A 23160-nucleotide genomic window follows, 5' to 3' on the forward strand; every position below is an offset into this window, starting at 1 on the left:
ATCTGCGCAGTTAATTCGTCCACCTTATTCCGCATACTCCTCGCATTAAGGCACAGACCCTTCGGGTTTGTCTTTCTAACACACTTTGCCCCTTTAGAATTTTGCTGTAATGTGGCCTTTTTGCTTTTTCCTTGAGTTTCTCTGCCCTCCACCTTTACTTTTCTTCTTTCTATCTTTTGCTTCTGTCCCCATTCCACTTCCCTCTGTCTCCCTGCATAGGTTCCCATTCCCCTGCCATATTAGTTTAACTCCTCCTCAACAGCACGAGCAAACACTCCCCCGAGTACATTGGTTCCGGTCCTGCCCAGGTGCAGACCGTCCGGTTTGTACTGGTCCCACCTCCCCCAGAACCGGTTCCAATGTCCCAGAAATTTGAATCCCTCCCTTCTGCACCACTCCTCAAGCCCCGTATTCATCTGAGCTATCCTGCGATTCCTACCCTGACTAGCACGTGGCACTGGTAGCAATCCTGAGATTACTACTTTTGAGGTCCTACTTGTTAATTTAGCTCCTAGCTCCCTAAATTCGTCTTGTAGGACCTCATCCCGTTTTTTTACCTATATTATTGGTACCTATATGCACCACGACAACTGGCTGTTCACCCTCCCTTTTCAGAATGCCCTGCACCCGCTCCGAGACATCCTTGATCCTTGCACCAGGGAGGCAACATATCATCCTGGAGACTCGGTTGAAGCTGCAGAAACGTCTATCTATTCCCCTTACAATTGAATCCCCTATCACTATAGCTCTCCCACTCTTTTTCCTGCCCTCCTGTGCAGCAGAGCCACCCACGGTGCCATGAACTTTGCTGCTGCTGCCCTCCCCTGATGAGTCATCTCCCCCAACAGTACCTAAAGCAGTGTATCTGTTTTGCAGGGGGGTAACCACAGGGGACCCCTGCACTACCTTCCTTGCACTGCTCTTCCTGTTGGTCAGCCATTCCCTATCTGGCTGTGTACCCTTTACCTGCGGTAAGACCAACTCACTAAACGTGCTCTTCACGTCATTCTCAGCATCGTGAATGCTCCAGAGTACATCCACCCACAGCTCCAGTGCCGCAGTGCGGTCCCGTCAGGAGCTGCAGGTGGACACACTTCCCGCACACGTAGTCGTCAGGGACACCGGAAGCGTCCCTGACTTCCCACATCGTACAGGAGCATAACATGTGTCCGAGCTCTCCTGCTATGACTTAACCCTTAGATAAACTGAATTTAGCAACAACAATGCTAAAAGGTTACTTACTGATAAAGAAAATAAAAAGAAAAACTACTTACCAATCACTTACCCCCTTGGCTGTGACGTCACCTTTCGATTTCTTTCTACTTTTTTGCCTTCTCACCCTGCTGCACCAGCTGGCCTCACGAATTGCTGCCGGGCCTTTTATATGTCACTTACCTTCTTCATAGCCTGCTGTACCTGTGTGCCAACTTTCAATGACTGATGTACCATGACACCCAGGTCTCGTTGCACCTCCCCTTTTCCTAATCTGCCGCCATTCAGATAATGTTCTGCCTTCATGTTTTTGCCACCAAGGTGGATAACCTCACATTTATCCACATTATACTGCATCTGCCATGCATTTGCCCATTCGCCTAACCTGTCCAAGTCACCCTGCAGCCTCTTCACGTCCTCCTCACAGCTCACACCGCCACCCAGTTTAGTGTCATCTGCAAACTTGGAGATATTACACTCAATTCCTTCATTCAAATCATTGATGTATATTGTAAATAGCTGGGGTCCCAGCACTGAGCCCTGCGACACCCCACTAGTCACTGCTCGCCATTCTGAAAAGGACCCGTTCGTCACGATGCTCTGCTTCCTGTCTGTCAACCAGTTCTCTAGCCACATCAATACACCACACCCAATACCATTTGCTTTAATTTTGCACACCAATCTCTTGTGTGGACCTTGACAAAAGCCCTTTGAAAGTCCAAATACACCACATCCACTGGTTTTCCCTTGTCCACTCTACTAGCCACATCCCCCAAAATTCCAGAAGATTTGTCAAGCAGGATTTCCCTTTCATAAATCCATGCTGACTTGGACCGATCTTGTCACTGCTTTCCAAATGCGCTGCTATTTCATCTTTAGTAATTGATTCCAACATTTTCCCCACTACTGATGTCAGGCTAACCAGTCTATAATTCCCCATTTTCTCTCTCCCTCCCTTTGTAAAAAGTGGTGTTACATTAGCTACCCTCCAGTCCATAGAAACTGATCCAGAATCGATAGACTGTTGGAAAATGATCACCAATGCATCCACTATTTCTAGGGCCACTTCCTTAAGTACTCTGGGATGTAGACTATCAGGCCCTGGGGATTTATCGGCCTTCAATCCCATCAATTTCCCTAACACAATTTCCTGACTAATAAGGATTTCCTTCAGTTCCTCCTTCTCGCTAGACTCCCGGTCCTCTAGTATTTCCGGAAGGTTATTTGTGTCTTCCTTCGTGAAGACAGAACCAAAATATTTGTTCAATTGGTCTGCCATTTCTTTGTTCCCCATTATAAATTCACCTGATTCTGACTGCAGGACCTACGTTTGTCTTCACTAATCTTTTTCTCTTCACGTATCTATACAAGCTTTTGCAGTCAGTTTTTATGTTCCCTGCAAGCTTCCTCTCAGAATTAAACCCTTTGTCCTCCTCTGCTGAATTCTAAATTTCTCGCAGTCCTCAGGTTTGCTGCGTTTTTTGGTCAATTTATATGCCTCTTCCTTGGATTTAACACTATCCCTAATTTCCCTTGTTAGTCACGGTTTTTACTCCAGACAGGGATGTGCAATTGTTGAAGTTCATCCATGTGACCTTTAAATGTTTGCCATTGCCTATCCACTGTCTACCCTTTAAGTAACATTCGGCAGTCTATTTTAGCCAATTGATGTCTCATACTATCGAAGTTACCTTTCCTTAAGTTCAGGACCGTAGTCTCTGAATTGACTGTGTCACTCTCCATCTTAATAAAGAATACTACCATATTATGGTCACTTTTCCCCAAGGGGCCTCGCACAACAAGATTGCTAATTAGTCCTTTCTCATTTCACATCACCCAGTCTAGAATGGCCATCCCTCTAGTTAGTTCCTCGACATATTGGTCGAGAAAACCATCGCTAATACACTCCAGGAAATCCTCCTCCTCCGTATTGCTACCAGTTTGGTTAGCCCAATCTTTATGCAGATTAAAGTCGTCCATGATAACTGCTGCACCTTTATTGCACGCATTCGTAATTTTTTGTTTGTAGTGCAGGAGTCCCGAGTCCATCTCGCTCTCCAACCAGTATTCTGTTCTGAGTACAGATGAGGGCGATCGTGGCTCTGGGGGGGCGGCAGCGGGGGAGGGGGGGGAAGAAGAATGGAAGAGCTATAGTGGTAGGGGATACAATAGTCAGGGGAGCAGACAGACGTTTCTGCGGCCGCAGACGTGACTCCAGGATGGTGTGTTGCCTCCCTGATGCCAGGATCAAGGATGTCACTGAGCAGCTGCATGGCATTCTGGGAGGAGAGGGTGAATAGCCAGAGGTCGTGGTCCATATCGCTACCAATGACATAGGTAGAAAGAGGGATGAGGTCCTGCAGGCAGAGTTTAGTGAGCTAGGAGAGAGATTAAAAAGCAGGACCTCAAAAGTAGTAATCTCCGGATTACTCCCAGTACCACGAGCTAGTGAGTACAGAAACAGGAGGATAGAGCAGATGAATGCGTGGCTGGAGAGATGGTGCAGGCAGGAGGGCTTTAGTTTCCTGAGGCATTGGGACCGCTTCTGGGGGAGGTGGGACCTGTACAAGCCGGACGGGTTGCACCTCAACAGAGCCGGAACCAATATCCTTGTGGGAGGTTTGCTAGTGCTGTTGGGCAGAATATAAACTAGCTTGGCAGGGGGATGGGAACCTGAAAATAGGTTCAGTAGGGAGGGGATAAAGCTGGAATTAGAAAGCAAACTTAAAGAAAGTGAGTTTGAAGGAGAGAGGAAATAAGCAGGAAAAAAGGGTAAAAAAACAAATTTAAAGGCACTTTGTCGAAATGCACGTAGATGAGTTGACGGCACAAATAGATACAAATGGGTATGATCTGATAGCCATTACAGAGACGTGGTTGCAAGGTGACCAGGACTGGGAATTAAATATTCAGGGGTATTTGACAATCCGGAAGGACAGACAGAAAGGAAAAGGAGGTGGGGTAGCTCTATTGATAAAGGATGGATCACCAATAATGAGAAACTATATTGACTCATATGATCAGGATGTTGAAATAGTTTGGGTGGAAAAAAGGAATAATGAGGGGAAATAGTCACGGGTGGGCGTAGTCTATTGGCCCCCTAACAGTAGCAACTCTGTTGGTTGGAGTATAAACCAGGAAATAGTGGGGGCTTGTAAAAAGGGAACAGCAATAATCATGGGTGATTTTGACCTCCATATTGATTGGACAAATCAAATTGGTCAGGGTAGCCTTGAGGAAGAGTTCATAGAATGCGTAGTATGTAATGGAACCAACCAGCGGGCAGGCTATATTAGATCTGGTCCTGTGTAATGAGACAGGATTAATAAACAATTTCCTATAAAGGATCCCCTTGGAATGAGTGATCATAGCACGGTTGAATTTCAAATTCGGATGGAGGATGAGAAGTTGGATCTCAAACCAGCGTACTAAGCTTAAATAAAGGAGACTACAAAGGTATGAGGGCAGAGTTGGCTAAAGTGGACTGGGAAAATAGATTAAAGTGTAGGACGGTTGATGAACAGTGGCGTACATTTAAGGAGATATTTCACAATTCTCAAGAAAAATATATTCCAGTGAGGAGAAAAGAGTAAAAGAAAACATAGCTATCCATGGCTAATTAAAGAAATAAAGGACGGGATCCAATTAAAAATAAGGGCATACAAAGTGGCCAAAACCAGTGGGAGGACAGAAGATTGGGAAGCTTTTAAAAGCCAACAAAGAATGACGAAAAAAATGATTAAAAAAGGGAAGATAGACTATGAAAGTAAACTAGCACGAAATATAAAAACAGATAGCAAGCGTTTCTACGGTATATAAAAAGGAAAAGAGTGGCTAAAGTAAATGTTGGTCCCTGAGAGGACGAGACCAGGGAATTAGTAATGGGGAACATGAGATAGTAGAAACTCTGAACAAATATTTTGTATCAGTCTTTCCGGTAGAGGACACAAACAATATCTCAACAGTGGATAGTCAAAGGGCTATAGGGGAGGGAGGAACTTAACACAATCACAATCACTAAGGCGGTGGTACTCAGTAAGATAATTGGACTAAAGGCGGATAAATCCCCTGGACCTGATGGCTTGCATCCTGGGGTGTTAAGAGAAGTAGCGGCAGGGATAGTGGATGTATTGGTTGTAATTTACCCAAATTCCCTGGATTCTGGGGAGCTCCCAGCAGATTGGAAAACTGCAAATGTAACGCCTCTATTTAAAAAAGGAGGCAGACAAAAAGCAGGAAACTATAGACCAGTTAGCCTAACATCTGTGGTTGGGAAGATGTTAGAGTCCATTATTAAAGAAGCAGTAGCAGGACATTTGGAAAAGCATAATTTGGCCAGGCAGAGTCAGCATGGATTTATGAAGGGGAAGTCATGTTTGACAAATTTGCTGGAATTCTTTGAGGATGTAACAAACAGGGTGGATAAAGGGGAACCAGTGGTTGTGGTGTTTTGGACTTCCAGAAGCATTTGACAAGGTGCCACATCAACGGTTAATGCACAAGATAAAATATGACTGGGTTGGGGGCAACATATGAGCATGGATAGAGGATTGATTAACTGACAGAAAACAGAGAGTCGGGATAAATGGTTCATTCTTGGGTTGGCAATCGGTAACTAGTGGGGTGCCGCAGGGATCAGTGCCGGGACCCCAACTATTTACAATCTATATTAATGATTTGGAAGAAAGGACCGAGTGTAACGTAACCACGTTTGTTGACGATACAAAGATGGGAGGAAAAGGAATGTGAGGAGAACACAAAAAATCTTCAAAAGGACATAGACAGGCTAAGTGAGTGGGCAAAAATTTGGCAGATGGAGTAAAATGTTGGAAAGTGTAAGGTCATGCACTTTGGCAGAAAAAAAATCAAAGAGCAAGTTATTGTTTAAATGGATAAAAATTGCAAAGTGCTGCAGTACAGCGGGACCTAGGGGTCCTGGGCATGAAACACAAAAGGATAGTATGCAGGTACAGCTAGTGACCAGGAAGGCCAATGGAATCTTGCCTTTATTGCAAAAGAGATGGAGTATAAAAGCAAGGAAGTCTTGCTACAGTTATACAGGGTATTGGTGAGGCCACACCTGGAATACTGCGTGCAGTTTTGGTTTCCATAATTACAAAAGGATATACTTGCTTTGGAGGCAGTTCAGAGAAGGTTGATTCTGGAGATGAGGAGGTTGATTTATGAGGAAAGGTTGAGAAGGTTGGGCCTCTACTCATTAGAATTCAGAAGAATGAGAGGTGATCTTATCGAAACGTATAAGATTATGAGGGGGCTTAACAAGGTGGATGCAGAGAGGATGTTTCCACTGATGGGGGAGACTAGAACTAGGGGGCATAATCTTAGAATAAGGAGCCGCCCATTTAAAACTGAGATGAGGAGGAATTTCTTCTCAGAGGGTTGTAAATCTGTGGAATTTGCTGCCTCAGAGAGCTGTGGAAGCTGGGTCATTGAATAAATTTAAGACAGAGATAGACAGTTTCTTAACCGATAAGGGAATAAGGGGATATGGGGAGCGGGCAGGGAAGTGGACCTGAGTCCATGATCGGATCAGCCAATAACGTATTAAATGGCGGAGCAGGCTCAAGGGGCCATATGGCCTACTCCTGCTCCTATTTCTTATGTTCTTATATTCCCCTCTTTCTCCTCCCCTTAAGTGCTGATTCTAGCTGGTTTCAGTTCCCCTCTCCCCCCTGAAGATGCTGACTCTGTCTGGGTTCAGTTCTATTCTCATTGGTTCCCCTCCCTCCCATCTGTCCCCTCCCCTTAAGGTGTCACTCTGGCTGGGTTCAGTTCCACACACACTGGTTCCCCTCCCTCCCATCTATCCCCTCCCCTTAAGGTGTCACTCTGGCTGGGTTCAGTTCCACACACACTGGTTCACCTCCCTCCCATCTGTTCCCTCCCCTTAAGGTGCTCACTCTGTCTGGGTTCAGTTCCATACACACTGGTTTTCCACTCCACCACTGTAGACGCTGACTGTGGCTGGATTCAGCTCTGCACTCACTTGTTCCCCTCCCTCTCCCTCCCCTGAAAGAGCTGACTCTGGTTGGGTTCAGTTCCACACTGACACCATTCACTTCGTCCCTGCACCAAGATGGCCACGCATGCGCTGTGCTACTTAATGAATCAAGATGGTGGAGCGCTGAACCTGCCTTCCTGCACCAAGATGACCACCTTTAGCCTGGGCCTGTGAGAAAGCCCCCAAGCTGCAACCACCGATATTCCGGTTATTATTCCAGGCTTGCAGTGGGCACTGGTTGTGAGTGATGTTAGTGTAGAATAGAAACTAGCCAGAGTCAGCACATTCAGGGGAGGAGAACCAGTGAGTGTAGAACTGAACCCAGCCAGAGTCAGCACCTTCAGGGGAGGGGAACCAGTGAGTGTAGAACTGAACCCAGCCAGAGTCAGCACCTTCAGGGGAGGGGAACCAATGAGTGTAGAATTGAACCCAGCCAGAGTCAGCACATTCAGGGGAGGAGAAACAGTGAGTGTAGAACTGAACCCAGCCAGAGTCAGCACCTTCAGGGGAGGGGAACCAGTGAGTGTAGAACTGAACCCAGCCAGAGTCAGCGCCTTCAGGGGAGGGGAACCAGTGAGTGTAGAACTGAACCCTCCCAGAGTCAGCATCTTCAGGGGCGGAGCTCCAGTGAGTGTAGAACTGAAATCAGCCAGAGTCAGCACCTGTAGGGGAAGCTGTGAGTGTAGAACTAAACCCAGCCAGAGGCAGTACCTTCAGGGGAGGAGAGGGAGGGGAACCGGTGAGTGTAGAACTGAACCCAGCCAGAGTCAGCACCTTCAGGGTAGGAGAGTGAGGGGAACCGGTGAGTGTGAAACTGAACCCAGCCAGAGTTAGCACATAGAAACATAGAAAATAAGTGCAGTCGTAGGCCATTCGGCCCTTCGAGTCTGCACCGCCATTCAATATGATCATGGCTGATCCTCTATCTCAACACCTTAATCCTGCTTTTTCCCCATACCCCTTGATGCCTTTTATTTCTAGAAATCTATCTACCTCCCTCTTAAATATATTCAGTGACTTGACCTCAAGCTTTCTGTGGCAGAGAATTCCACATGTTCACCCACCCTCTGATTGAAAAGATTTCTCCTCATCTCGGTCCTAAATTTCCTATCCCACATCATGAGACTGTGACCCCTTGTTCTACACTTCCCATCCAGAGGAAACTCTTCCCCGCATCCATTCTATCCAACCCATTCAGAATTTTAAACATTTCAATGAGATCCCCTCTCATTCTTCTAAACTCTAGTGAATACAGGCCTAGTCGACCCAATCTCTCCTCATACGACAATCCTGCCATCCCAGGAATCAGTCTGGTGAACCTTTGCATGCTCTCCCTCTATGGCAAGTATATCCTTTCTTAGGTAAGGAGACCAAAACTGCACACAATACTCCAGGTGCAGACTCACCATTGCCCTGTATAACTGTGGCAAGACATCCTTGCTCCTGTACTCAAATCCTCTTGCAATGAAGGCCTTCCTTTTGCCTTCCGAACTGCTTGCTGCACCTGCATGTTTGCTTTCAATGACTGGTGTACAAGGACAGTTCGAACTGGTGCTCTCCACTCTCTCTCCTGCGACAGTTGGAGCTGGTGCTCTCCATTCTCCGTTGGTGTAGGAGGGAGGGCTTTCGTTTCCTGAACAATTGGGACCGCTTCTGGGGTAGGTGGGACTGGTACAAGTTGGACAGGTTACACCTCAACAGAGACGGGACCAATGTTCTCGCGGGTGGTTTTGATAGTATGGTTGGGAGGGCTTTAAACTAGCTTGGCAGGGGGATGTGAACCCAGGAGAGGGCTCTGAGCTAGTTAGAGTGGGTGAGAGCTCAGATGAACAGAACCCCAAGAAAGAATGCAAAAGGCAGGAGGTAACAGAGCAGAGTAACACTGGGGTAAGTGTAAACCACAAGGTGATAGGAAGGGACAATATGTATGAATATAAAAGGGCTGCAGGAGGGGTCAAAACTAAAAATTATGGTTTAAAAACTAGTATTAAAACACTTTACCTAAACGCACGCAGCATTCGAAACAAAGTAAATTAGTTGACGGCACAAATCATTACAAATTGGTATGATTTGGTGGCCATTACAGAAACGTGGTTGCAGGGGGGCCAAGACTGGGAATTAAACATTCAGGGGTATCTAACAATTCGGAAAGATAGACAAGAATGGAAAGGAGGTGGGGTAGCACTGTTAATAAAGGATGATATCAGGGCAGTTGTGAGAGACGATATTGGCTCCAATGAACAAAATGTTGAATCATTGTGGGTGGAGATTAGAGATAGTAAGGGGAAAAAGTCACTGGTGGGCGTAGTTTTTCGGCCCCCAAATAATAACTTCATGGTGGGGCGGGCAATAATCAGGGGAATAATGGAGGCATATGAAAAAGGAACGGCAGTAATCATGGGGGATTTTAACCTACATATCGATTGGTCAAATCAAATCGCACGGGGTAGCCTTGAGTAATTCATAGAATGCATACGGGATTGTTTCTTCGAACAGTATGTTACAGAACCTACAAGGGAGTAAGCTATCTTAGATCTGGTCCTGTGTAATGAGACAGGAATAATAAACGATCTCCTAGTAAAAGATCCTCTCGGAATGAGTGATCACAGTATGGTTGAATTTGTAATACAGATTGAGGGTGAGGAAGTAGTGTCTCAAACGAGCATACTATGCTTAAACAAAGGGGACTACAGTGGGATGAGGGCAGAGTTGGCTAAAGTAGACTGGGAACACAGACTAAATGGTGGCAAAATTGAGGAACAGTGGAGGACTTTTAAGGAGCTCTTTCATAGTGCTCAACAAAAATATATTCCAGTGAAAAAGAAGGGCGGTAAGAGAAGGGATAACCAGCCGTGGATAATCAAAGAAATAAAGGAGAGTATCAAATTAAAAACCAATGCGTATAAGGTGACCAAGGTTACTGGGAAACTAGAAGATTGGGAAATTTTTAAATGATAGCAAAGAATGCCAAGAAAGCAATAAAGAAAGGAAAGATAGATTACGAAAGTAAACTTGCGCAAAACATCAAAACAGATCGTAAAAGCTTTTACCGATATATAAAACGGAAAAGAGTGACTAAAGTAAATGTTGGTCTCTTCGAAGATGAGAAGGGGTATTTAATAATGGGAAATGTGGAAATGGCTGAGACCTTAAACAATTATTTTGCTTCGGTCTTCACAGTGGAAGACACAAAAACCATGCCAAAAATTGCTGGTCACGGGAATGTGGGAAGGGAGGACCTTGAGACAATCACTATCACTAGGTGGTAGTGCTGGACAGGCTAATGGGACTCAAGGTAGACAAGTCCCTGGTCCTGATGAAATGCATCCCAGGGTATTAAAAGAGATGGCAGAAGTTATAGCAGATGCATTCGTTATAATCTACCAAAATTCTCTGGACTCTGGGGAGGTATCATCGGATTAGAAAGCAGTTAATGTAACGCCTCTATTTTAAAAAGGGGGCAGACAAAAGGTAGGTAACTATAGGCCGGTTAGTTTAACATCTGTAGTGGGGAAAATGCTTGATGCAACCATTAAGGAAGAAATAGCGGGACATCTAGATAGGAATAGTGCAATCAAGCAGACGCAACATAGATTCGTGAAGGGGAAATCATGTGTAACTAATTTACTGAAATTCTTTGAGGATATAACGAGCATGGTGGATAGAGGTGTACCAATGGATTTGATGTATTTAGATTTCCAAAAGGCATTCGATAAGGTGCCACACAAAAGGTTACTGCAGAAGATAAAGGTACGCGGAGTCAGAGGAAATGTATTAGCATGGATAGAGAATTGGCTGGCTAACAGAAAGCAGAGTCATGATAAATGGGTCCTTTTCAGGTTGGAAATTGGTGGTCAGTGGTGTGCCAGAGGGATCGGTGCTGGGACCACAACTGTTTACAATATACATAGATGACCTGGAAGAGGGGACAGAGTGTAATGTAACAAAATTTGCAGATGACACAAAGATTAGTGGGAAAGCGGGTTGTGTAGAGGACACAGAGAGGCTGCAAAGAGATTTAGATAGGTTAAGCGAATGGGCTAAGGTTTGGCAGATGGAATACAATGTCGGAAAATATGAGATCATTCACCTTGGAAAAAAAAAACAGTAAAAGGGAATATTATTTGAATGGGGAGAAATTACAACATGCTGCGGTACAGAGAGACCTGGGGGTCCTTGTGCATGAATCCCAAAAAGTTAGTTTGCAGGTACAGCAGGTAATCAGGAAGGCGAATGGAATGTTGGCCTTCATTGCGAGAGGGATGGAGTACAAAAGCAGGATGTTCCTGCTGCAACTGTACAGGGTATTGGTGAGGCCGCACCTGGAGTACTGCGTGCAGTTTTGGTCACCTTACTTAAGGAAGGATATACTAGCTTTGGAGGGGGTACAGAGACGATTCACTCGGCTGATTCCAGAGATGAGGGGGTTACCTTATGATAGATTGAGTAGACTGTGTCTTTACTCGTTGGAGTTCAGAAGGATGAGGGGTGATCTTATAGAAACATTTAAAATAATGAAAGGGATAGACAAGATAGAGGCAGAGAGGTTGTTTCCACTGGTCAGGGAGACTAGAACTAGAGACTAGAACTCAAAATACGGGGGAGCCAATTTAAAACCGAGTTGAGAAGGAATTTCTTCTCCCAGAGGGTTGTGAATCTGTGGAATTCTCTGCCCAAGGAAGCAGTTGAGGCTAGCTCATTGAATGTATTCAAATCACAGATGAATAAATTTTTAACCAATAAGGGAATTACGGGTTATGGGGAGCGGGAGGGTAAGTGGAGCTGAGTCCATGGCCAGATCAGCCATTATCTTGTTGAATGGCGGAGCAGGCTCGAGGGGCTGGATGGCCTACTCCTGTTCCTAATTCTTATGTTCTTATTATGTTCTTACGGCTAAGGGGATCAAGGGCCATGGAGAGAAAGCAGGAAATGGGTACTGAGGGAATGATCAGCCATGATCTTATTGAATGGCGGTGCAGGCTCGAAGGGCCGAATGGCCTACTCCTGCACCTATTTTCTATGTTTCTTTGACACCCAGGTCCCTCTGTACATCGACACTTCCCAAGCCATCACCATTTAAATAATACTTTGTCCTTATGTTTTTCCTACCAAAGTGGATAACTTCACATTTATCCACGTTATACTGCATCTGCCATGTGTTTGCCCATTCACTCAACCTATCTAAATAGCCTTGCAGCGAATATATATATTGTGAATAGCTGGGGCCCAAGCACTGATCCCTGTGGTACCCCACTAGTCACTGCCCGCCACTCCCGAAAAAGACCCGTTTATTCCTACTCTCTGTTTCCTGATAGTTAACCAATTTTCAGTCCATGCCAATACATTACCCCCAATCCTATGTGCTTTAATTGTGCACACTGACCTCTTATGTGGGACTTCATCAAAGGCCTTCTGAAAATCCAAATACACTACATCCACTGGTTCTCCTTTATCTGTGCTATCAGTTACATCCTCAAAAAACTCCAGTATGTTTGTCAAACATGATTTTCCTTTCATAAATCCATGTTGACTTTGTTTAATCCTGTTGATATTATCCAAGTGTGCCATTATCACATCCTTCATAATAGACCCCAGCATTTTCCGTACAAGTGATTACAGGCTATCCGGTCTGTAGTTCCCCATTTTCTCTCTCCTTCCTTTTTTAGATAGTGTGGTTACATTTGTCATCCAATCTGCAGGAACTGTTCCATAATCTATAGAATTTTGTAAGATGACAACCAATGCATGTACTATTTCCATGGCTACCTCTTTTAGTACTCTGGGATGCAGATCATCAGGCCCATGGGATTTATCTGCCTTCAGTCCCATTAGTTTCTCCAGCACTATTTTCTTACTAATAATAATTTCCTTTAATTCCTCTTGCTCACTAGACCCTTGGTTCCCTTGCATTTCTGGGATGTTATTTGTGTCCTCTTCCATGAAGACAGAACCAAAGTATTTATTTAATTGTTCTGCCATTTCCTTGTTCCCCATTACAAATTCTCCTGTTTCTGTCTGTAAAGGCCCTACATTTTTCTTTACTAATGTTTTTCTTTTTACGTACTTGTAGAAACTTTTGTAGCCGGTTTTTATGTTCCTTGCAAGTTTACTCTCATACTCTATTTTTCCCCTCTTAATTAATCTCTTGATCCTTTTTTGCTGAATTTTAAACTACTCCCAAACCTCAGGCTTGCTACTTTTTCTGGTAACTTTATATAACTCCTCTTTGGATCGAATACTATCCTTCATTTATTTATTTAGCCATAGTTGGGCCACTTTTCCTTTTGTGTTTTTACGCCAGAAAGGAAAGTATAACTGTTGCAATTCATGCATTCGTTCCTTAAATATTAGCCATTGCCTATCCACCATCATGCCTTTTAATGAATCTTCCCAAACTATCAGAACCAATTCATTCCTCATACCTTCGTAGTTTCCTTTGTTTAGATTTAGGACCCTAGTTTCGGATTTGACTACTTCACTTTTCATCTTAAGAAAGAATTCAATCATGTTATGGTCACTCTTCCCTAAAGGACCCCGCACAACAAAACTGTTAATTAATCCCTTCTCATTACACAATACCCAGTCTAGGATAGCCTGTTCCCTGGTAGGCTCCTCAACATATTGGTATAAAAACCCATCTTGAGGAGCACCTTCAGGAGAGAAGAGGGAGGGGAACCAGTGACTGTGGAACTGAACACAGACAGAGTCAGCACCTTCAGGGGAGGAGATGGAAGGGAACCAGTGAGTGTGGAATTGAACCCAGCCACAATTGACACCTTTAGGGAAGGTGAGGAAGGGGAACCAGTGAGTGTGGAACTGAACCCAGCCAGAGTCAGCACCTTCAGAGAAGGAGATGGAGGGGAACCAGTTAGAGTAGAACTGAACCGAGCCAGACTCAGCACCTTCAGAGAAGGAGAGGGAGGGGAACCAGTGAGTGTGGTATTGAACACAGCCAGAGTCAGCACCTTTAGTGGGGAGAGAGAGAAGGGAACCAATGAGTGTAGAACTGAACCCAGCCAGAGTCAGCACCTTCAGGGGACCAGAGGGAGGGGAATCAGTGAGTGTAGAACTGAACCCAGCCAGAGTCTACACTTTTTTAGGGGAGGCGAGGGAGGGGAACCAGTCAGTGTAGAACTGAATCCAGACGGAGTCAGTGTCTTCAGGGGAGGAGAGGGGAGCCAGTGATTGTGGAACTGAACCCAGCCAAAGTCAGCACCTTTAAGAGCGAGGACAGAGATTAGGGAGCAGAACCAGTGATTGTAGAACAGAACCTGTTCAATCCTGTCAGAATTTTGCAGAACAGAACCCAGCCAGAGTCAGCCAGAGAAAAAGATTAGTGAAGACCAACGTAGGTCCTTTGCAGACAGAATCGGGTGAATTTATAATGGGGAACAAAATAATAGCAGACCAATTGAACAAATACTTTGGATCTGTCTTCATTAAGGAATACACAAATAACCTTCCGGAAATACTAGGGGTTCGAGGGTCTAGCGAAAAGAAGGAACTGAAGGAAATTCTTATTAGTCATGAAATTGTGTTGGGGAAATTGATGGGATTGAAGGCCGATAAATCACCAGGGCCTGATAGGCTGCATTCCAGAGTACTTAAGGAAGTGGCCCTAGAAATAGTGGATGCATTGGTGATCATTTTCCAACATTCTATTGACTCTGGATCAGTTCCTATGGACTGGAGGTTAGCTAATGTAACAGCACTTTTTAAAAAAGGAGGGAGAGAGAAAACGGGGAATTATAGCCTGACAGCGGTGGTGGGGAAAATGTTGGAATCAATTATTAAAGATGAAATAGCTGCGCATTTGGAAAGCGGTGACTGGATCAGTCCAAGTCAGCATGGATTTATGAAAGGGAAATCATGCTTGGCAAATCTTCTGGCATTTTTTGAGGATGCAACTCGTAGAGTGGACAAGGGAGAACCAGTGGATGTGGTGTATTTGGACTTTCAAAAGGCTTTTGGCAAGGTCCCACACAAGAGATTGGTGTGCAAAATCAAAGCACATGGTATTGGGGGTAACATACTGACGTGGATAGAGAACTGGTTGGCAGACAGGAAGCAGAGAGTCGGAATAAACGGGTCCTTTTCAGAATGGCAGGCAGTGGCCAGTGGGGTGCCGCAGGGTTCAGTGCTGGGACCCCAGCTATTTACAATATACATCAATGATTTAGATGAAGGAATTGAATGTAATATCTCCAAGTTTGCAGATGACACTAAGCTGGGTGGCGGTGTGAGCTGTGAGGAGGATGCTAAGAGACTGCAGAGTGACTTGGACAGGTTAGGTGAGTGGGCAAATGCATGGCAGATGCAGTATAATGTGGATAAATGTGAGGTTATCCACTTTGGTTGCAAAAACAGGAAGACAGAATATTATCTGAATGGTGACAGATTAGGAAAAGGGGAGGTACAACGAGACCTGGGTGTCATGGTACATCAGTCATTGAAGTTTGGCATGCAGGTACAGCAGGCGGTGAAGAAAGTAAATGGCATGTTGGCCTTCATAGCTAGTGGATAGGAGCAGAGAGGTCTTACTGCAGTTGTACAGAGACTTGGTGAGGCCACACCTGGAATATTGTGTTCAGTTTGGTCTCCTAATCTGAGGAAGGATGTTCTTGCTATTGAGGGAGTACAGCGAAGGTTCACCAGATTGATTCCTGGGATGGCAGGGCTGACATATGAGGAGAGACTGGATCAACTGGGCTTGTATCCACTGGAGTTTCGAAGAATGAGAGGGGATCTCATCGAAACATATAACATTCTGACGGGATTGGACAGGTTAGATGCAGGAATAATGTTCCTGTTACTGGGGAGTTCCAGAACCAGGGGTCACAGTCGGAGAATAAAAGGTCAGCCATTTAGGACCGAGATGAAGAAAAACTTCTTCACTCAGCAAGTGGTCAACCTGTGGAATTCTCTACCACAGAAAGTTGTTGAGGCCAATTCGTTAGATATATTCAAAGGGGAGTTAGATATGGCCCTTACGGCCAAAGGGATCAAGTGGTATGGAGAGAAAGCAGGAAAGGGGTGGTGAGGTTGAATGATCAGCCATGATCTTATTGAATGGCGGTGCAGGCTCAAGGGGCCAAATGGCCTGCTCCTGCACCTAATTTCTATGTTTCTATCAAGGGAGGGAGAGGGAGGGGAACAAGTGAGTGTGGAACTGAACCCAGCCAAAGTCAGCACCTACAGGGGAGGAGAGGGAGGGGAACCAGTGAGTGCAGAACTGAACCCAGCCAGAGTCAGCACCGACAGGGGAGGAGGGGGAGGGGAACCAGTGAGTGCAGAACTGAACCCAGCCAGAGTCAGCACCTACAGGGGAGAAGAGGGAGGGGAACCAGTGAGTGTAGAACTGAACCCAGCCAGATTCAGCACCTACAGGGGAGAAGAGGGAGGGGAACCAGTGAGTGCAGAACTGAACCCAGCCAGAATTGATGGTTATAACTGGGAATGGAGGAAAAACAGTCAAGAAATGTGTGTTGATTTGGATTTCAGCACAGCAGGAGGGACAATGTGTGGGACAGGGATTTACAGCTTTGGAAGAACAAGAGAGGAAAGAATGTTCCATGGAAACTAGATGTGTCTAACCTGAATTTCTGTCTTGTACTAACAGTGATGAGTTTTGTTATCTCCTTTTACAGCGTATTAGAAGGGGAGATTTTCAGACAGGAAACACAAACCAAACATCACGTCAAGATCTGACGGAGTCAGTCGTTTCATCAGGACCTGAATATCATCGGCCTTTGAATGTGGAAGGAGAAATGTTTGTCTGTTCTGTCTGTGGGAAAAGATTTCAAATATCAATGTGACGGAAAGGCACCGAGACACACACACTAGTGAGTGTTCCTGTGGAAAGGGCTTTAACCAGTTACACAGCCTGAAAAAACATCGCACCATTCACAGCGCGGAGAAACTGTAAATGTGTTGTGTGTGTGGGCGAGGCTTCAACTGATCGTCCAACCTGGAGAGACACAAGGACACCCGCATTACGGAGAAACCGTGGAAATGTGGGGACTGTGGGAAGGGATTCCATTCCCCCTCCCTGCTGGAAATTCATCGACGCAGTCACACTGGGGAGAGGCCGTTCACCTGCTCCGTGTGTGGGAAGGGATTCACTGAGTTATCCCAACTTGTAGCTCACCAGCGAGTTCACACTGGGGAGAGGCCGTTCACCTGTCCCGAGTGTGGGAAGCGATTCACTCAGTCATCTCACCTGCTGACACACCATCGAGTTCACACTGGGGAGAGGCCGTTCACCTGCCCCATGTGTGGGAAGGGATTCACTTGTTCATCCGATCTACTGAGACACCAGCGAGTTCACACTGGGGAGAGGCCGTTCACCTGCTCACAGTGTGGGAAAGGATTCACTGGGTCATCCAACCTGCTGAGACACCAGCGACTTCACACTAGGGGGAGGCCGTTCACCTGCTCTGAGTGTGGGAAGGGATTCACTCAGTCATCCTTCTTGCTGAGACACCAGCGAGTTCACACCGGGGAGAGGCCGTTCGCCTGCTCCGAATGTGGGAAGCGATTCACTGAGTCATTCGATCTTCTGTCACACCAGCGAGTTCACACTGGGGAGAGGCCGTTCACCTGCTCCGAGTGTGGGAAGCGATTCACTGGGTCATCCGAACTGCTGAAACACCAGCGAGTTCGCAAGTGACTGCAGGGGTTGGAACCTGCTGTTATTGCTGCTATTAATCACATCCCGACTGAACCATGTTCATTCTGACAGTTGGAGTTTGTTTCTGCTGATGTTAATAATCCTATAACTGGGCTGGACTTTAATATTCTGGATATATTGCTGATGGTGTTCTCGGGCTGCAGTGTCCATTTAAGAAATGCTGTGTGTTATCTTTCCCCTTAATTCAGTAACTTGCAACAGAAATTTGGTTTGCAATAAAATTAAGAACTTTTACTTTAATCCTAAATTGATCTTTGGTACAAAATCTACAGTAATGTGTGAAAGTTTCCACTGAATAAAATCTCCAATTCGAAAGTTTGCTGATAATTCTTACTGACTTGCACATTACACACAGTGGCCCCTCCATTATCCACCAGAAAGAAGGGGAATGGGAATTGGTGGGGAATCAGTGTCCCCAAATGTTGCCCCTCCCGTCTGGTGTAGCAATCCCCTCGGCACGGGAATGGAGACACGTCCAGACCAAAACTGTGCAGTACTCCAGGTGTGGTCTTACCAACGCCCTGTACAGTTGTAGCAGGACTTCCCAATTTTATAATCCATTTCCCTTGCAATAAAGGTCAGCATTCCATTTGCCTTCCTGATTACTTGCTGTACCTGCATGCTAACTTTTTGAGTTTCATGTACAAGATCCCCCCAGATCCATTTGTACTACAGCATTTTGTAATTGTTCCCATTTAAATAATTGTTTTTTTATTTTTCCTACCAAAGGAGATAACCTGACATTTTACCACATTATAGTCCATCTGCCAGATTTTTGCCCACTCACTGAGCCTATCTAAATCCCTTTGTAGATTCTTTGTGTCCTCCTCACAACTTGCTTTCCCTATCTTTGTATCATCAGAAGATTTGTCTGTGTTACACTCGGTCCCTTCATCCAAGTCATTAATATAACTGGTAAATAGTTGAGGCCCCAGCACTGATCCCTGTGGCACCCACTAGTTACAGTTTGCCAACCTGAAAATGATCCATTTATCCTGACTCTTTTTTCTGTTAGTTTGCCAATCCTCGATCCATGCTAATATATTAACCCTATCCCCGTGAACTCTTAGTTTGTGCAGTAACCTTCTGTGGCACCATATGGAATGCTGTCTGTTAATCCAAATATACGACAATAACTGGTTCTCCTTTATCCACTCCACTCGTTACATCCTCAAACAACTCCAGCAAATTTGTCAAACATGATTTCCCTTTCATGAAACCATGCTGACTCTGACTGCAATATGATTTTCTAAATGTCCTGCTACTACTTCCTTAATGATGGACTCCAGTATTTTCCCAATGATAGATGGCAGGCTAACTGGTCTATAGTTTCCTGCTCTCTGTCTCCCTCCTTTCTTAAATAAGGGTGTGACGTGTGGTTTTCCAGTCCGCTGGGACCTCTCCAGAATTCAGGGAATTTTGGTAGATTACAACCGATGCATCCACTATCTCTGCAGCCACTTTTAAGACCCAAGGATGCATGTAATCAGGTCCAGGGGACTTGTCAACCGTTAGTGTCATTAGTTTGCTTAGTACTTTATCTCTTGTGCTAGTGACTGTTTTAAATCCCCCCCCCCCCCCCCCCAACCTTGCAATAGCTCCTTGATTATCAACTGTTGGGATGTTTTTAGTGTCCTCTATCGTAAAGACCGATACAAAATATTTGTTCAAAGTCTCTGCCATTTCCATGTTTCCCATTATTAATTCTCCAGTCTCATCTTCTAAGGGACCAACGTTTACTTTAGCTACTCGTTTCCTTTTTATATATCTGTAGAAGGTCTTACTGTCTTTTTTTTATATTTCTTGCTAGTTTGCTCTCATCCATCGTTTCTGTCTTCATCATTTTTTTAGTTGTCCTTTGCTGGTTTCTAAAAATGTCCCAATCCTCTGGCCTTCCGCGTTCCTTTGCAACATTGTATGCCTTTTTCAATTTGATACCATCCTTTACTTCCTTAGTTAGCCAGGGATGGTTCATCCTTCTCTTAGCATCTTTATTTCTCACTTGAATAAATCTTTGCTGAGAGTTATGGAATATCTCGTTTCTACAGCCATTGCGTTTCTACAGTCTTATCCTTTAACATATTTTCCCAGTGCACTTGGTGTCAGTGACAAGGGTTGGTTTATATCCCATGGGAGGAGATTGGTGTCAGTGACTGTGGGGTTGGTTCAACCTTCATTGACCTGACCAAGGCCTTTGACACTGTCAACCATGAAGGATTATGGAGTGTACTCTACAAATTCGGCTGTCCATATGCCTGACACGAGACTCCCAAAACAAGCGCTCTGCTCGGAGCTTTGACACGGCAAGGACAAAGGGTGGGCGGGGCTTCAGGGTGTCTGTCAGTTTGATTGGACCACATGTTTGTGCCCAGGTCAGTGGCCCCTGAAAGGGAGCCTTGTGCTGATTGTTGTCTGGTGACCCTGGGCCAGCCCGGGCTCACCCTATTGGGCCAGCACAAAAGGCCCGGTATTCAGCAGAGAAAATCAGCAGCTCGTTCATTTTATTCTCACTCTGTGCACAGCGGGTACAGAACTGAACCAAACCATGTAAGCTGGAAATGCATCGTCACAGTCACACTGGAGAGAGGCCGTTCACCTACTCTGTATGTGGGAAGGGATTCACTCGGTCATCCAACCTGCTGAGACACCAGCGAGTTCACAAGTGACTGCAGGGTTTGAATTCTACTGTAATTGCTGCTGTTAATCACATCCTGACTGAATTGTGTTTGTTGTATCAGTTGGGGTTTGTTCTGCTGATGTGAATAACCCGATAACTGGGCTGGAGTTTAATATGGTAATATTTTAAATAACAGAGTGTGTCGATATTTGATGTCTCCAAGATAAGAGGAGACTAATTTATGTCCTGTTACCGACTACTCTATTGTGGGCCTTTTCTCCTTTCTCACTCTAGATTATTTCAGTTCTCATATCTTCGGTTACTCTCAGGGACAAGTTCCAGTTCCCCTTACCTTCCAGAGTCCTTGCCTTAGTATCGAGGGAAGGTGTCGGTAACACGCCCGGGATCACCAAACACAAAACCCAATCTGGTAATCACTTTCAGATACTGGACTTAACGTGTGCCCCACAGCATCTCTCTCACCTTCGATGTGTGAATGGAGTGAAATTCCTGCAGAGTATTCTGAAATTTGGGGGGTTGGGGGAGGGTTAAAACAGAATATTTTGAAACAAATTTTACTCCACCTTTAACCGAAATCTTTGTCACACTGCACAATTCTGAACTCTTTCCAAATTATACAAGCAAGTTAAGTGAATCATCAAAAACAGTGAGACATTTTAGAAAGGTTCAAGTCACTGAAATAGACAGCTTTACAATCACTGCACAGTACAGAAGGGAGCGACTGTTACTGCGAACTCTGTTGAAGTCCTCCAACACCCCAAGATAAACTGGACTGTTTTAACTATAAATAGACAGAGAAAGGGGAGTCCCTGTCCCTTTAAATATCTGCCCCATTCCCCCGGGCAGTGGGAGGAGGAACAGCGCACGGTCTCTTTATATCCTGACCCAGCAAGCACCGCTGGATGGACTGAAGAACATAAAATGTGGATCACATCAGGTTCAGCAGAACAACTGAAAAGAGCAAACAAAGTATTTGCTTTCTATATAATATATATATATATATATATATGTGTGTGTGTGTGTAAACAAAACACATCATTCTTAATATTTTCTAGTCAATTCCAGAGATAAATTATCTTCACCAATTATATTCCAGCATTTTATTTCCACTTTGTTTACAATGTAATTGCAGTGTTTAATATCTTTACCATTTATTGATAACACATTGCCTTGTGTGCTCTTGTTTAGAAAGTGATGTCACACTGACCATTCCGTTACCAAGGTGACCATGTCTGTCCGCAGTATTCAGTGGGAAAGGGGATTAAATCACAGCGAGGATAATGAGCAGCCCTGCACCGGTCTCTGAGCTTTATTGTCCAGTGATCACCTCGCCATCACACAGAAGCTCTTGAGATTTACCTCCAGTGGATCATTGGTATAAGTGATGGTAAAAATGAAAATGTTGGGGTGAGTGAGGAGTTGGAGAGTAGGGGTGAAGGAGGGGTTGGGGTGAGTGGGTTGGAGAGTAGGGGTGAAGGAGGGGTTGGGGTGAGGAGTTGGAGAGTAGGGGTGAAGGAGGGGTTGGGGTGAGGAGTTGGAGAGTAGGGGTGAAGGAGGGGTTGGAGAGTAGGGGTGAAGGAGGAGTTGGGGTGAGGGGGTCAGAGAGTAGGGGTGAAGGAGGGGTTGGGGTGCGGGGTTGGAGAGTAGGGGTGAAGGAGGGGTTGGAGAGTAGGGGTGAAGGAGGGGTAGGGGTAAAGGAGGGGTTGGGGTGAGGGGGGTTGGAGAGTAGGGGTGAAGGAGGGGTTGGGGTGAGTGGTTGGAGAGTAGGGGTGAAGGAGGGGTTGGGGTGAGTGGTTGGAGAGTAGGGGTGAAGGAGGGGTTGGGGTGAGGGGTTGGAGAGTAGGGGTGAAGGAGGGGTTGGAGAGTAGGGGTGAAGGAGGAGTTGGGGTGAGGAGTTGGAGAGTAGGGGTGAAGGAGGGGTTGGGGTGACGAGTTGGAGAGTAGGGTGAAGAAGGGGTTGGGGTGAGGAGTTGGAGAGTAGGGTGAAGGAGGGGTTGGGGTGAGGGGTTGGAGAGTAGGGGTGAAGGAGGGGTTGGGGTGAGGAGTTGGAGAGTAGGGTGAAGGAGGGGTTGGGGTGAGGGGTTGGGGAGTGGGGTGAAGGAGGGGTTGGGGTGAGGGGTTGGAGAGTTGGGGTGAGGGGTTGGAGAGTAGGGGTGAAGGAGGGGTTGGGGTGAGGAGTTGGAGAGTAGACTGAAGGAGGGGTTGGGGTGAGGAGTTGGAGAGTAGGGGTGAAGGAGGGGTTGGGGTGAGGAGTTGGAGAGTAGGGGTGAAGGAGGGGTTGGGGTGAGGAGTTGGAGAGTAGGGGTGAAGGAGGGGTTGGGGTGAGGAGTTGGAGAGTAGGGGTGAAGGAGGGGTTGGGGTGAGGAGTTGGAGAGTAGGGTGAAGGAGGGGTTGGGGTGAGGGGTTGGAGAGTAGGGCTGGCTGGTGTGCAACCACACATTAAAAAAAAATCCACCTCCAGGCATCTTCCACCCTTCAACATGTCGTTCGAGATCCGGAATATTAGGTCGTTCATTGGAACACCTGTGAACTCAGCCCTTTTCGGCGAGGAAGCAGGTCATCCTCATTTCGAGGGACTGTCTATGATGATGATGGTGC

General features: G+C 45.7%; 1 protein-coding gene and 1 long non-coding RNA gene across 4 annotated transcripts in view; one reads left to right on the forward strand and one right to left on the reverse strand.

Annotated features, from left to right (window-relative positions):
- The window catches only part of LOC139232625 (uncharacterized), a 973018-nt gene that overhangs the window by 659702 nt on the left and 290156 nt on the right, over positions 1 to 23160 (reverse strand). The window lies entirely within an intron of this gene.
- LOC139232601 (oocyte zinc finger protein XlCOF20-like) overlaps positions 1 to 23160 on the forward strand; it is a 58683-nt gene that overhangs the window by 34580 nt on the left and 943 nt on the right. For 2 of the 3 annotated variants that reach the window (XM_070863032.1, XM_070863033.1), the window contains exon 3: positions 16882 to 18239. The exons of the other annotated variant lie outside the window; for it this stretch is intronic. In XM_070863032.1, coding sequence (XP_070719133.1) covers positions 17505 to 17903 — 399 coding nt within the window. In that variant the 5' untranslated portion in view covers positions 16882 to 17504 and the 3' untranslated portion in view covers positions 17904 to 18239. Of the gene's footprint in view, positions 1 to 16881; positions 18240 to 23160 lie in introns of those variants that run through there. 3 annotated transcript variants of the gene reach the window in all.

The sequence above is a fragment of the Pristiophorus japonicus genome, chromosome 20 (genome assembly GCF_044704955.1).
Source record: "Pristiophorus japonicus isolate sPriJap1 chromosome 20, sPriJap1.hap1, whole genome shotgun sequence".
In the NCBI taxonomy this organism is placed as follows: domain Eukaryota; kingdom Metazoa; phylum Chordata; class Chondrichthyes; family Pristiophoridae; genus Pristiophorus; species Pristiophorus japonicus.